The 15,440-nt window shown below is 54.3% G+C and overlaps 1 protein-coding gene across 3 annotated transcripts in view; it reads left to right on the top strand.

Moving 5' to 3' along the window:
* Positions 1–5,118: 5,118 nt before the first annotated feature.
* Positions 5,119–15,440, top strand: part of FCHO1 (FCH and mu domain containing endocytic adaptor 1) — a 29,608-nt gene continuing 19,286 nt past the window's right edge. For 2 of the 3 annotated variants that reach the window (XM_070416393.1, XM_070416395.1), the window contains exons 1-4: positions 8,446–8,523; positions 10,955–10,999; positions 11,201–11,287; positions 12,349–12,419. In XM_070416393.1, the coding sequence (XP_070272494.1) occupies positions 12,393–12,419 (27 nt within the window). In that variant the 5' untranslated portion in view covers positions 8,446–8,523; positions 10,955–10,999; positions 11,201–11,287; positions 12,349–12,392. Of the gene's footprint in view, positions 5,174–8,445; positions 8,524–10,954; positions 11,000–11,200; positions 11,288–12,348; positions 12,420–15,440 lie in introns of those variants that run through there. The other variant, XM_070416394.1, reaches the window with a different exon arrangement.

Genomic DNA, 15,440 nt, shown 5'->3' on the forward strand with positions numbered 1-15,440 from the left:
AGGGTGGGGTGGAGGGGTGGCATACCGTGCCCAGAGGGGTCCCCCATGCCGCCCAGGATAAGGATGCAAAGGATCGAGCCACATTAGGGGGAATGAGCAGGCCTGGGGAGGGACCCGCAGAGGCAGAGGAACTGAGAGGAGACTGGTGACACTGAAGGCCCCACTGAGCAGTTGCAAGTTCCCCTTCTTGGGGCTGAGGGCGGGCCAAGCTGGGGAGCAGTGAGAAGACCAGGTTTGGGGCTCACAGATTTGGAGGCACTGAGGAGGAGGAGAGGGTGTGGGCTGGGGACCCAGGTCCCTGGTTGGGTGGGATTGAAGCACTTTTCTGGGAAGATGTGAGGGAGAAGGGAGGAGAGGATTCTCCTGGGAAAAGCAGCACAATCACTTCTCATCTTCCAAGCGCCCCCTGCTAGGGCCCCTCTTCCAGGAAGCCCTCCGTGCTCTCTCATCCCACCTCCACCTCCACCCCCAGCCCAGGCACTCCTCTGGCTCTGCCTGACCTACTCCTTTTTCAATGCCACCCTGTCCACCCTCTTGTGTTTCCTTCTAGTCCGTAGCCTGGATTGCTGCTGGGACAGGCACCTGCCTACACACAGTATGTAGCTTTACCTGCCTGGCACGTAGGTGCTCAGGAAGTGGTGGTTATATCCAGCTTGGCAACACTGCTGGGTGATCTGTGAACGTTATTTAACCTCTCCGGGCACCCCGCCCCCATCTCAGAAATAAAAACATTGGCTCGTGAACCTCCAGCTGAGGTGGTCTTGGGCTGTATGGGTGTTGACGGGACCTCTGAGTGTCCTCTGGCCTGCTTCGCTCCAGGCACCCCACATGGATCTGTTCTGTATCCTGTCCTCTTCGTCACCACAGAACCTGCTGGGATCCAAGATTAGGGCAGGTGAGAGCTTTGCCTCTAGTGCTCCTGGATCAAGTCAAGCTTCTGACACTCTGGGACTTCAGAGAGTATCCTCTTGTCCAGGAGCCAAGGTCTTGCCTGTGAAACAAGAGTTCTCTCCCTCTTCCCTACCTTGCCCCTGTCCCGGGCTTGAGGGAGGCAAGTGTGGGGAGTAGAATGCAGTTCAGACCCCACCTGGCTGGTGTGGATGGTGCCAGGGCCCCCAAGGAGCGCCCAGCATGTCAGAGGAGAGGGCTGAGCCGGACACAACACCCCAAGTCGGTCCTGGAGTGGGAGGGGGCGTCAACTTCCAGATAGGATTTGAGAGCTAAATTACCAGTCAGATGTGGAGCTGGGAGGAGAGCACTCCAGGCAGAGGGAACAGCAGGAGCAAAGGTCCTGGGGTGGGGCTGCTTTTGTTCAGACTGCAAAGAGGGGGCAAAGCTGGACTGCACAGGCACGCAGGGCTATGGGGAGGGGCTGGAGTCTTGACTGAGGGTCCTGGGCAGTCAGGGGAGGTTTTTGAGCTGGAGAAGCAGGTAAAGGGTTTCTATTAAAAAACAAACAAAAACAAGTCCTAGCTGGTTTGACTCAGTGGATAGAGCGTCAGCCTGTGGACTGCAGGATCCCAGGTTCAATTCTGGTCAAGGGCACATGCCTGGGTTATGGGTTTGATCCCCAGCGGGTGGCGTGCAGGAGGCAACCAATCAATGATTCTCTCTCATCATTGATGTTTCTATCTCTCCTTCTCCCTTCCTCTCTGAAATCAATAAAAATATATTTAAAACAACAACAACAACAAAACCCCATGTCTTGGGATTAACCTCCTACAGCCTCTCTGCACCTGGAATGGAACTATGAAGCAAATGGAGGGGCGGGGGGGCGGGGGGGGCAGGTTTCTCGTTGGAGCCATCTACACGAACTCATGTTTAACTTTTATAGATGCAGGCAGTTACATATGGAAATACCTAGAGATTTGTGTACACACACAGGTTAGCACACACACATATATGTCCCTGTTCTGTCAGCTGAGCGGGCCTAGAAGCAGTGAACGCTCAGGGGCAGTGAGCACCCCTACTGCTCCAGTCTTGGTTTCCAGCACCATTCTCCAGGGAAAGGCACCAAGGTTGCTCCTCGGAGAAAAGGCTGATTCTCGGCTGGGGCTGGAAATAGATGAGATGAGCTTGGAGCACCCTGTAGTGACAGTAAGGAAGGGCTAAGAGAAGAATACCAGGGATACATGCGATGGAGACACGAGAGCCAACTGAACAAGCTCCCCGAGGCCAAAGCTGGGACAGTTTGAGCAAGAAAATCAGTAGAGTAGTATTAGATTATAACCCAACGTGTAAAATAAATATCCACGGGTCCATGGATTCACTGCATGAATAATTGAATAGATAGATAAAGGGGGGAGGAGAGACATTTCCCAAGCAGAGGAATCCCAAATAATCTATGCGGATGCTCTGCCCTCAAGGGGAAGCAGGACTCCCCACCCCTGGGTGTGGGCTGTAAATAATTACTTCCTTCCAAGGGATACAGCACGGGAAGGGGGAAGAGAGAAGCTTTACAGAGGAGACACCTAACAGCACCGCCTCAACAAGATGGTTGAGGTCAACATCACAGTGATAAGTCATATTGATGGCATGCGCCCTGGTCTCGGTGTGATGAGATGAGCTCTTCATCTCTTCACACCCGTTCTCCTCCCCACACGCATCACCCCAGTCCAACCATGAGAAAAACACCACAAATCTCAATGGTGGCAATCATATAAATATCAAATCAACATGTACACCTTAAATTTGCACAATATTGTATGTCAAGTATATTTCAACATATTTAAATATGTTTTATTGATTTTAGAGGGCAAGGAAAGGAGAGGGAGAGAGAGAGAAAGAAACATCAATGTAAGAGCAACATCCATCAATTGCCTCTTGTATGCACCCTGACCAGAGATCAAACCCACCACCTGGACATGTGCCCTAATTGGGAATTGAACCAGCAACTGGTACATGGAATGATGCTCAACCAACTGAGCCACACCATCCAGGGCCAATCCTATATAATAAAACCCTAATATGCAAATTGACCGAACAGCTGAATGACCGGTCGCTATGATGTGCACTGACCACCAGGGGGCAGACGCTCAATGCAGGAGCTGCCCCTGGTGGTCAGTGCACTCCCACAGGGGGAACACAGCTCAGCCAGAAGCTGGGCTCACGGCTGGCGAGCGCGGTGGTGGTGGTGGGTGGCAGGGGCAGGAGCCTCTCCCGCCTCGGCATCAGGGCTAAGGAGCAGCGAGCTGAGTGGTAAGGAGCAATGAGCAGGTGAGCGTTAAGGAGCAAGGGGTCCCAGATTGCAAGAGGGATCCCAGTCTGGGAGAGGGGGATTGGGCCTAAGCCAGCAGTTGGACATCCCCCGAAGTGTCCCGGACTGTGAGAGGGCACAGGCCAGGTTGAGGGACTCCCCCACTTCAGTGCACAAATTTTGTGCACTGGGCCTCTAAAATCAATAAAAACATATTTAAATTAATAAATTCCCATTAATTTTTAGAGAGAGTGGGAGGGAGGAAGGGAGATGGAGAGAGAGAGAGAGGAACATCAATGTGAGAGACATTGATTTGGTTGCCTCCTGCACACACCCTTTTCTGTTTCCTGGGATTAAACTTGCAATCCAGGTACTAAACATGAAACCCAGACACGTGTCCTTGACCGGGAATCAAGCCTGTGACCCTTCAGTTTTCGGACCTATGCGCTAACCACGGAGAACACCGGCCAGGACCCAATATATATGTGTTTAAATCAAAACCCCAGACCAGTTCTCAAAACTGTAAAGGTCATCAAAACCAAGAAAGTCTGAGAAACTATCTCAGCTCAGAGGAGCCTCGGGAGACGCGGCCACTAAATGTCACATAGGATCCTGGGACAGCAGAAGGACATTAGTGAGAACAGGAAATCTGAGTAAACTATGGACTTTCGTTAACGTCTCAATGTTGGTTCAGTGATTGTGACAAATGTACTGCATTAATGTAAGATGTTAATAATAGGGAAACTGGGTGTGGGATACACAGGAACTTTCTATACCATCTTCACAATAATACTGTAGATTGAAAACTGCTCAAAACAAAACATTTAATTTTAAAAAAGATAGTTGCTATGGAGAACAGAGGTTGTCTGAGGCAGGGGTGGAGGCACCAAGAGGCCCAGGTAGGAAACGGAGGCAGCATCCAGCCTGAGAACCCTGGGCCTGGACCGGGCCACTCCCGGGTACAGGAAAAGCCGCAAGTCCAGTGTTTCAGAGACACAGGGCCGGCAGGACCAATGTGGATGATGAAGGGAGAAGACCCTCAGGGACTCCCAGGCCTCTGGGGCTGGTGGAGGAGCAGGCTGGGTTGGTACCAGGTGTGTGTGTGGGGGGTGGGGGGGGGGGGGATCAGCAGGGTATTGAAGTGGAAGGTTGAATGGGGTACAGGGAGGCACTAAATCTCATTTTTGGCCGAACCGGTTTGGCTCAGTGGATAGAGCGTCGGCCTGCGGACTCAAGGGTCCCAGGTTCGGTTCCGGTCAAGGGCATGTACCTTGGTTGTGGGCACATCCCTACTGGGGGGCGTGCAGGAGGCAGCTGATCGATCTCTCTCATCGATGTTTCTAACTCTCTATCCCTCTCCCTTCTTCTCTGTAAAAATACAATAAAATATAAAAATAAAATAAAATAAATCTCATTTTTGGGGGGGACCCAGATGAGAGGGGCAGGAGCCTTTCAGATCTGTGACATGACAGCATTCTTGGGGATAGTTTTCCCCACCCCTGGGGCCCACCCAGGGGCAGCCCTCATAATGAGGATCAATAATGTCCCGCTCACAGGCTTGTGGGGGCATCGCATGAGCCCTGCTCAGTGCCTGGCACACAGTGGGCGCTCAAATAAATTGGTCGTCCCTTCCCCCTCCCACCGGGTCTCGGATGGGGCGACGCCTGTGGCTTTAAATTATGCAGATAACCTGCAGGTGGTGGAAGGGGTGGGGGGAGATTAAAGGAGCCTGACTCATCCAATCAGGGCGCGGGCTGGCGGAGCTGGATGCCCACATGGCCCAATGGCTGGCTGCGTGGAGAGCCCGCCCTGCCTCCGGGTGCCGGCGCGGCCGCGGGGTGCTCTCGTGGCCACGCCCCGGAGGCGGAGCCACCCGGCGGCCCTGCTGCAGCGGCGGAGGGAGGGGCGGGGCGGGCTCGGGTGTCAGAGACCGAGCCGCAGGTGGCGGCGGGCGCGAGGCTCAGCCCGAGATCGGAGGTGAGTGGATTCCCACCCATGCCCCTGGCCCGCGCGGCCCCGCGAGCGCACGCACCGTGCCCCGCAGTCCCGGTGGCCACGGGGCGGCAAAGGTGCGGCGGGACTTGGAGGGATGGCGAACAGGGATTCGGGGGGAGGCTGCAGGGTGGGCGCCCTGCCTCCCCCAGGTGATAATCAGGGGCCCACGGAGGGAGACATGGACCCCTGTCCTAATGGCCCGTCTCCTGGCTTAGAACCGGGGCGCACAGGGGAACAGCTATGATGCGAGACCCCTCCTCAAATCCCTTTATTCTAAGCCTGTATCTGGGTCTAGGTTCTGGGGCTGCAAAGATGGGGGCGCCGCCCCCCCCCTCTAGCCTGGGACCCAGGATAGATGAAGTGGAGACCACCCCCAATTTCCCTCTTCCCAGCTGGGACCTGCAGACCCTCTGGGGGCCGAGATAAGGAACCTCCTTCCCTTTTTCTCCACTGGGAATCCCGATCCAGTCCTAGTGGAGGAACTGGGGGTCCTCCGGGCCCCTCCTGTAGACTGTCCCCTGCCACAAGGATCGGGTGGGGGGCCTTTCATTGGCATCCTCTTCATGGACCCCGAGGTTGAATTCTGGGGAGTGGGTTGGTGTAGGGTGCCTTGCCTGGCCGGTCAGGCCTGGCCCGGAAGGGCCTGGAGTAGACTTGGGAGTGGTCCCTGCCTTGGTGGGGGTTGGGCAGTGAGCATCTGTTCCTGGGTATTAAAATAAATCGAGGTAAATTGGGATCCTGCTGGAGGCTGACTGTGAGGGGGTGTGGAGGAGGGTGGGTGGCCCCTCCATCTGCCTCGGATCTTAGGAGTCATCTGCCCGAGTCGCAGTGGGGACCAGGAGGCGGTTCTGGATGGACCTGTCTCTGGTGACCTTGGGCAAGTGGCAGCCCTTTCCTGAGCCCCAGTTTTCTCCTTTGAAAATGGGGTGGGGGGCTTCAGAGCCTGTATTCTATAAATTCTGACGCCCCCTGCCCCCATCTTTTGCCAGATCTTGATCCCACCCTTTTGCTTAAGATGTTGGTGGTTTGGGAGTGAGAGAGCAATGGGTTTGAAGACACACGTACCCCCACCCCTGACATGCCTTGCTGGCCTCTGAGCCTCAGTTTACTGCACTGCAAAATGGGTTGATGGTCCCACTGTGGCATTGCTGTAAGGGCTACTCTGTCATGCAGTACATTATATCACCAGGCTGCAATCACTGGAACAGGAGCTCCACCACCCAGGTTTCACCAGCAGGACCGCCCAGGGCACACCCTGACCCACATACCATCACCCACACCAGGGGCAAGACAGTGCCTGGGCAGGATCCTGGGCAGGAGGAGGTGCTGGGCCTGCCTGTCCCCTTTCCCTTGAAGCTCTGTGCCTGTAGTGGACATAGGGGTGAGCACTGGGCTGGGAGTCTGATGGCCCCAGGTTCAAATCTGGTTCTTCTATACATGGCTTTGGCCCTCTGCACCTCGGTGTATTTTTCTGTGAAATGGGCTGAATCCCTCTTGGAAGATCAAAGGAGACTGTGGGAGGATGGGAGTGCTGTAAATATAGACATGGTCATTATAATACTAATTGCGCTATTACCGATCATAAATGGGGTCACAGCTGACCAGGAGAGGAGAGAAGAGAAGGGAGTCTGCAGGGGTGTCGCCTGCTGTCTCCAGCCTGGAGTCAGGTGGAGTTGGGGGCTCAGTGTTTGCCCAAAACGGTGATGAAGGGGGGGCACCAGTGGGGAGGACTGAAAAATTCCTGTGTGAGCTCAGATGCCCACTCAATGGCCCAATCGCTGTGTAACATGGGCCCGTGCCTCAGTTTCCCCATTTGGGGTGATGGCCTGGGTGAGATACTGTCTCTGATGCGATTGTGGGGATCAAGCCGGAGTGTGTAAGTGGCCACAGCTCTGATGGCCGAGCCTGCAGGGAGGAAGCCCGTGACAGCTGGCCATCGACACAGCATGGCCGCGAGGTGGACACCGAAAAGGAGAGGAAGACCCTGAACTGGCCCTACTGTGAGCAAACGCATTGAGGGGAGCAAAATAGCAGATCCTGTTTCACAAAACTCAGGAAACCCAGAGAGGTCAGGGGCATCCCAAGGTCACCCAGCCGGAGGCCAGCAGCCAAAGTCTGACTTTCTTTGCTGACTGGGCTCCTGTCCTGGGCCTGGCCTCACACCAGACCAGGCACAGAGCCCCAGGTTTGGGGGAGTTGGTGCTGGGGAGGCAGGATTCATCTCCAGGAGGTGCCAAGGCTCATGTCAGACATCCCCAGGGAGGACTCTGTTCCCTGCTTCTAGCAGCCAGAAGCTGGGGGGCATCCTGGTCAGCTGACTACCTGCTGTTTGACCTTGGGCAAGTCCCTGCCTATCTCTGGGCTTTGCACTGGCGTTACTGAGGCCAGGAGACAGATGCCATGACCACCGTGTCTCTCTCTGGTGTATTACTTTCAGGGGTCCCTGAAGATGTTTTGACTTCTTTTAAAATCAGAAGGGGAAAAATGAGCTGTGGGATCAAAGAAAACATTTAAATATATGATATCAATATATTTGTCTTCATGCCAATGTAGCTGTAAAATATAGTACAAATTATTTTCTTTCTTTAAAAAATTTTTTTTTTAAATTTCAGAGAGGAGGGGAAAGGGAGAGAGAGATAGAAACATCAATGACGAGCGATAATCACCGATGGGCCGCCTCCTGTGTGACCCCTAAGGGTTGGGCCCACAACCTGGGCATGTGCCCTGACCGGGAATCGAACCATGATCGCCTGGTTCATAGGTGGATGCTCAACCACTGAGCCACGCTGGCTGGGCTACATTATTTTCTGAATGGAGCCTGGGGCCCAGGGAGGCAAAATTGCCCCAAGCCTGTGAAAGTCCTAATGAGACCCTGGGTTGAGTCTCACTCAGCACTGCCATTCGTTAGCTGTGCAAGTTTAGACATGTGGGCTGCCCTCTCTGAGCCTCGGTTTCTCCATCTGTGAGCAGGCGTCACTGGCCCACCTCGGATGGTGAGCTGTGGAATGCTTAGCCCAGGACTGGTACTCACTTTGTGGGTTCTATTATTTCACAATCGTCATGATTACGATTTGTTGGTTAATAGCCCTCGGCTGAGGGCTGTAGATCCAGGGGCCTCAGTTTGCCTGTCTGTGGTCTGCTCCGGTCCAGAGAGGTCCCAAGGGTGCTGCTCTGGGAGGGGAAGGTGAGGTGGCAGTTGGGCGGCGGGCGGGGCGGGTGCGCTTCCTGTCCCCCACACCCACGGCCTCGGCCTGGCGGAAGTGGCAGGGGCTGCGTGTGTCTGGTGCCTGCCCTGTCTGACTGGAGCCAGGCCCCACTGGCTGCGCTGTTTGGTGAGTCTGAGCCCCGCCGGGAGGCCCCGCGACCCCTCTTTGCCCCCCTCAGGGACAGAAAGGGTACCCCTCTGCCTCCTGGGTTTCAGAATCAGCAGGTGTAACTTCCTGGGCCTGGCCGAGCCTGCGGGCTGCCTCCTGTTACTGTTCCGAGTGGTGTGGTGGGCGGCCAGGCAGTAGAGGGGACGTGTGGGCCCAGAGCCACCCATGACGGTTCTGAACAGGAGCCCTTTGGCAGACAGGCCACGGACAAAATCACAGTGGCCTGGGGACAGTGAGTGACCGCTCTGTGCCTCGATTTCCTCATATGGGAATGCTCCCCCCGTGTGGTTGCGAAGGTTAAATGACCTGGGACCTGTGAGAGCTGAGCACAGCGCCTCGCACACACTGGCACTCACTGCAGGGGAGGAATCTAATCGGAGTTGTCAAAGCAGTGTCGGGATTTTTGGTTTCTGTGGAACTTGGGCCTGGTGGCTCCCGGGATCCCTGAAAACAGCACTCACGGACGTCTCTGTCTGTGCTGGCCTACATGGCAGCTGGCAGCCTGTGTGGCTGCTGAGCCCTGGAAGCAAGGCTGGCACAAATGAGGGGATTCATGTAAAAGTTAGTTACTTAGTTTAAAATTAAGTGGCTAGCACTGGCCGGTGTGCTCAGTGGTTAGAGCGTTGGCCTGCACACCACAGGGCCTTGGGTTTGATCCTGGTCAGGAGCATATACCTGGGTTGTAGGTTCTATCCCAGCCCGTTGGGGCACGTGCTAGAGGCAACCAATTCCTCTGGTAAGGATTAACAACAGCAACAACAAAAGTAAAATGAAGTGGCTACAGCCCTGGCTGGTATGGCTCAGTTGGTTAGAGCATTGTCCTGTACACCAAAGGGTCGTAGGTTCGATTCCTGGTCAGGGCACATACCCAAGTGGGTCAGGGCACGTAATGCACGGGAGGCAACTGATCAATGTTTCTCTCTCACATCGGTGTTCCTCTCTCTCTCCCTCTCCGTCCCTCTCTCTCTAGAATCAATGAAAAACATATCCTCTGGTAAGGATTAAAAATAAAAAATAAAAAAGCTGCTACATGAGGCTAGTGGTTCCTATGTCGGTCAGCCTAGCTCTAAGGGATTTAGAGAAGCTCAGAGTCTAGATCATGGCCAGAAACTAAGAAATGAGATAGACATTTAAGGCTTTTCCTTTTTGGGATGTCAGCCTAGAGTGACAGGCTGGGTTCCTCAGGGGCTGCACTGGGCACTGAAGGTTCTCACAAGTCCCAGCATCACCAGGGTGGAGGTTGGGAATGTTTGTTGAATCAATTTCGTGTGTGTGTGTGTGTGTGTGTGTGTGTGCGCGCGCGCGCCTGGACTCCTATTCATTGCTTTAAAACCCCAGCACCTGCCTGGCTGATGTGACTCAGGGGTTGAGCATTGACCTATAAAACAGGAGATCATAGCTGGATTCTGGTCAAGGGCATATGCCCTGGTGGTGGGCTCGGTCCCCAGGAAGGGGCACGCAGGAGGCAGCCAATCAATGATTCTCGCTCATCATTGTTGTTTCTATCTCTCTCTCCCTCTCCCTTCCTCTCTGAAATCAATAAAAATATATATGTTTTTGCCCTAACCGGTTTGGCTCAGTGGATAGAGCATCGGCCTGCGGACTCAAGGGTTCCAGGTTCAATTCCGGTCAAGGGCATGTACCTTGGTTGCGGGCACATCCCCAGTGGGAAGTGTACAGGAGGCAGCTGATCGATGTTTCTCTCTCATCGATGTTTCTAACTCTCTATCCCTCTCCCTTCCTCTCTGTAAAAAATCAATAAAATATATTTAAATATATATATATTTTTTTAACCCAACACCCATGCCTCCCTTCATCAGTCCAGGCTTCCCCAGTTCTTGTTCCTCCATTTGGCCCAGCCGTGGTCCTGCAGGACCAGGTGTCTGTAACCAGTTCTGTTCCCCTAGACTGGGGGGCTCCTCGGGGAGCAGGCCCAGGGCTGAATCATCTCACAGATCCTGGTATTGTCCTGGCCCTGTGGGCACATGGTGGGTGCTGGGTGAAGTCAAGGGGCTGGGGCTAGATGATGATGGATCAAGGTAAACTCACTTTCAAGATTAGGTAAACTGAGGTCCAGCAAGGGGCAGCCTTGTCCAAGGTCCTTGCTCAGTCCTTTCCTGGTAAGGCCCAGGGAGCTTGCCAATCCTGCGGTCACCAGCTCTGTCCCTGTTGCCACTGTGCGTCCTGGGCTCCCAGCTGCTGCTGAGCTGCCTTCGGAGTCATGAATTATGAATGGGGCAGCAGGCTCCAGTGACAAGCCCGGCCTGGAGAACATGCCAAGGACACCAAGTGTCCCTCCGTCGCCAGGTGGCCTGACCCACCCCCTCTTCAGGGAGACCTGGGGTCCCCCCAGCAAGACCCCATCTCGGCATTCTCTCTTGTTTTGCAGATGGGGAAACTGAGGCATAGAGCCGGACAGTGACTCAGATACCAGGTGAACACTGGCTTCCGGGGGTAGGGTTAGGACTCCTGCAGGCGCCAATAGCACCTGGGTGAGGGGTGAGCACTCCATTCCAGGAGCATGCGTGACAGGGGGGCTGTTGTAGAGGGACTCAGGAGACCCCAAGGGACCCCAACACCCATGTTGCTAACCACAGCCCCAGTATCCATTTCTCACCAAACCCTTTTCCCACAGGAGCTGCCCAGTGTGGAGCTGAGTGCTCAGGACTGGACTCGGCGGGCTCAGAGTGCAAATCTATCCGTTCCTCACTGTGTGACCTGGGCAAGTGGCTTCCCCTCAGGGATGGGGGCCTGTTCTCCCATCGATAGAATGGCCAAAGCCCAGCCAGTGTGGCTCAGGGGTTGAGCATCGACCCAGGAACCAAGAGGTCACTGGTTCAATTCCCGGTCAGGGTACATGTCCAGGCTGTAGACTCGATCCCCGGTAGGGGTGCATGCAGGAGGCAGCCGATCAATGATGTTCCTCTGATTGATATTTCTTTCTCTCTCCTCCATGTCTCTTTCTCTAAAAATCTATTTAAAAACATATTTAAGCCCTAACTGGTTTGGCTCAGTGGATAGAGCGTCAGCCTGCGAACTAAAATGTCCCAGGTTCGATTCCGGTCAAGGGCATGTACCTTGGTTGCGGGCACATCCCCAGTAGGGGGTGTGCAGGAGGCAGCTGATCGATGTTTCTCTCTTATCGATGTTTCTAACTCTCTATCCCTCTCCCTTCCTCTCTGTAAAAAACCAATAAAATATATATATTTTTTAAAACATATTTAAAAATAAAATGGCCAATAACTTTTCTCCCCGGTCTAGGGCTCATCCAATAACCTTCTCAACAGTGAACTCCTATTTGTGCTTAAGAACCCCAGTTCCCTTGCCCCTTCCTCTAGTCTAGGTTCCCCTAGCCCCTAGCCCTCTATCTAACCCAGGGGTCCTCAGACTACGGCCCGCGGGCCACATGCAAATACAAATATTGTATTTGTTCCCGTTTTGTTTTTTTAATTCAAAATAAGATATGTGCAGTGTGCATAGGAATTTGTTCATAGTTTTTTTTTTAAACTATAGTCCGGCCCTCCCACAGTCTGAGGGACAGTGAACTGGCCCCCTGTTTAAAAAATTTGAGGACCCCTGACCTAACCCCACAGAACTTGGGGCATCTGTATCCAGCTTTTTCCTCCTAGACTGGGGCTACTTGGCCTAGGACTGAGTCATCTCAGGAGCCCTGGCATGCTCCCAGCTGTTGGTTCCTCCACTGTCTTCTCTCTCTCCTCCACAGGGAGGACAGTTGGAATATCCGTGACTTTGCAGCTCAAACTTGCCTCTCTCTTCAGACAGGCACTAGACAGGAGTCTGCAGGGGTCTCCACAGAAGGCATCAGGATGTCGTATTTTGGGGAGCATTTTTGGGTAAGTATGACCCACTCTTATTTTGGTGGGTTCTCCTAAACGGGCTTTTATGGAGGTGGGGGGACCTGGCAACTTGTGGGCAGAATCCTGGGCAAGTGGAGAGTCTGTAAGGAATAGGAGTTAAAGGGAAGAGGCAGGCTGGGCTTGAATCTACACCCCAGACCAAATGGGCCTTGTGACCTTGGGCAAGTCACAGCTTGGAAAACAGAGAGACTGAGGCTCAGAGTAGGACTCTTTTACCTGAGGTTGCCCAGTGAGAACGTGCAGGATCAGGGCTCAAACCCAGGACCAGACAGAATCTCCAGGATCCAGCATTATTCCAGCCAGAGGATTTCCCTGTCTTTCCCATCCTGGAGAGTTGGGGGTAGGGGTGGGGGGAGTTCATGGCCACCCCACCCATTTGCCCTCCAAGCTGGGGACTACTTACTGTGACCCAGGGGGCCAAGCGAGATGGACTTGTTTTCATTTATTCATTCATTCACACTCTCCATCCCGGCCACCAACATTGCACACCCAGCCAATTCCGGGGAATGCTTCCCCCCAAGAGACTCCACCCCAACTCTGACCCCAGGGAGCCCCGAGTCTGGAGAACACAGAGCCAGCCTGACACTTCCAGCCCTATCGTACCTTGGAGGCACCCAGAGGAGGAGCCAGGACAGAGTCATGTTTGCTGTGGGCTTTGAAGGCTGAGATTTTCCAGGCATTCCAGGCACGGGAACAGCCTGGACGAAAGCCCAGAGGTGTGACACTGGCTGGCTAGTAGAGGACACAGGACTCCTCCTGCAGGGCCAGGCCAACGGGGAGCAACCGAGGATGTGTGACCAGGAGAATCTAGGAAGGACCAGGGCAGAAAGCCCCTTCCCCAGTTGCTGGCCCTGAGCTAGCAGAGAGGAAGTCTGTTGCTAGGCAACTGGTTGCCCCTAGCAACTGGCCCTGCTCCCTTCCTTTCTCCCTCCCCAGTTGGGGCTCTCCTTACTGGCCTTGCTTTCTTAAAGGGGCCACACCCCCTTGCCACCTGTGGGGACCTGACCTGTCCCCCTCCCCAAAGGTCAGTCTCCAGATTTGCCTCTGAATAGCTGTGTGACCCCCAAAGGGGCTGCCTCTCTCTGAGACCCTGTTGGCAGCTCTGTGTAGGGGTACTGACCGGTTGAGGATCAGTCACGTTGCCCACGCATTGGAACCCTGACAACGGCACCTACATTTATTTAACATTTCTTTTTAATTGCATGAGGCATGCAAGCTCCCTGGAGAAAATTCAGATCAGCAAAGAGAAAATAGAAGCCACCCCCGACCCCTCCCCCCCACCAAGAGATAGGCTCATGCACAGTGAATAATTTGGAGTGGGCTCGGCTGGGAGCTCTTGGAAAGGTGACTTGGCCTCCTGGAGCCTCAGTTTCCCAATCTTTATTCCCAGCGGGGGATGAAATTCCCCCTTCCTGGGACCCAGCAAAGGCTTCTGGGATGTCCGTTTTGTTAAATCGATTGTTTGTAGTGGCGGCTCTTTGCGGGGTGACACTGGGACTCTGGCTGGCTGGCTTGAAGGAGGCTCCAGTCAGGGGAGATCAAGCCAGACAGGGATGCTGTAGCCGCACTGGGCCAGAGCGGGGCTGGAGGCCTAGAGGGCACTCGGGAGCCACGGAGGGAGTGTGAGCCGGAAAGGGACATCATTAATCTGTGTTAGAAATACCCTCCGAGACAGCCCCTCCTCAGACGGACCCTCGGCTGCCAGCCCAGCCTGGGGAGGCAGACACTGCTGGGGGCTTTGCCAGGTCTGGGAAATGGGCCAGCAGTTGGCTGCGAGTCAGCCCCAGATGCTGGCCTGGTCAGCGGTGCCTGGTGCAGCCTCACCCGAGGATCCCCTGGCCGGTGCTGGTGGGGCTGTTTGGGCTGTTTGCTGAGCACCCCTACCGGGCAGGGAGCCCTGTGTCCAGCTCTAGACTAACCTCATGTCACCAAAACTCTTGGCAGGTAGGTGCTGTCATTGTCCCCATTTGTCAGATGAGGAAACTGAGGCCCAGAGAGGCGAAGTCACTGGCCCAATCAGTGCATAAAAGGAGCATTTGACTCGCGAACCTTGAAAGTACAACTATAGATGTGGAAAGAGAGGAAACAGATTCCTGGGGAGCTGGAGGGATCAACCGTGAACTTCAGGGAAGGGAGAGTTTGAGGAGGGTCTGAGAAGGTTCTGGAAGGAGGGAGGTCTGGCGGTGACCCTTGAGAGGTGGAAGTATTGGATGGGGGGAACGAAGTGCAGGCTGGCAGCCGGGTGGCGGGACTGTGCGACGGCGGGAAGGTGCAGCAGGCCATCGCCTTGTCTGCTGTTTCGCGGGCGAGGCAGAGAGGAAGCTGAGAGATGAGTGTGGAAAGGCAATTCCAGGCCAAGCGCTTTGGACTACGGCAGCTGGTGGCTGACAGGGCGCCATCAATGAGTCTGAGCAGGGACTGAGAACTGGGCTTGAGTCTGTCCTGGGTCTGCCCCAGTCTTGGCTTCAGTTTCTCCATTTGTGCAGCAAGAGGGATCATCTGATAGTGACTTCTGGCCTTCAAGCTTCCAGGTAACTAGGAAGGTGAACCCCACAAATTGGAGGAGGAAGGGCCTGCAAAATGCTGCCAAAGGGGTTGCTTCGGTGATTGGTATTGGCAGCGAAATAACATCGGATCCCTCCACGAGCCTCTTCTCTCTGTCGGAATTATAAGCCCCATTTGGTGCTAAAATGTCTCCAGTTCCCTTGGACCCCAGCTGAGCTCCCATTTTTACGAGCAGCTCGGTGTTCAGACATGATGCACCTACGTGTGCAGGGTCTGGCGGCATAAAAACATAGCTGTTGCCTTACTTTCTCCCCTGTTCCCTTCATGATGGCATGGGGTCCTGGTTGTCCACTTAGAGTAGTGGTGAAAGTTGGCCTTTTCAATAAAAAGTGTGTCTGGAAAAGAAACATGAGCAAAATTAAAGCAAACATTAACTAATGCCTCGCATTAGCAAAACCTAGGGTTGCCTTGGGGCGCTGGGGGGCCCTGGTC

The sequence above is a fragment of the Myotis yumanensis genome, unplaced genomic scaffold, assembly GCF_028538775.1.
Source record: "Myotis yumanensis isolate MYYU_CA2020_CCGP unplaced genomic scaffold, mMyoYum1.0.hap1 SCAF_5, whole genome shotgun sequence".
Classification (NCBI taxonomy): Eukaryota; Metazoa; Chordata; class Mammalia; order Chiroptera; family Vespertilionidae; genus Myotis; species Myotis yumanensis.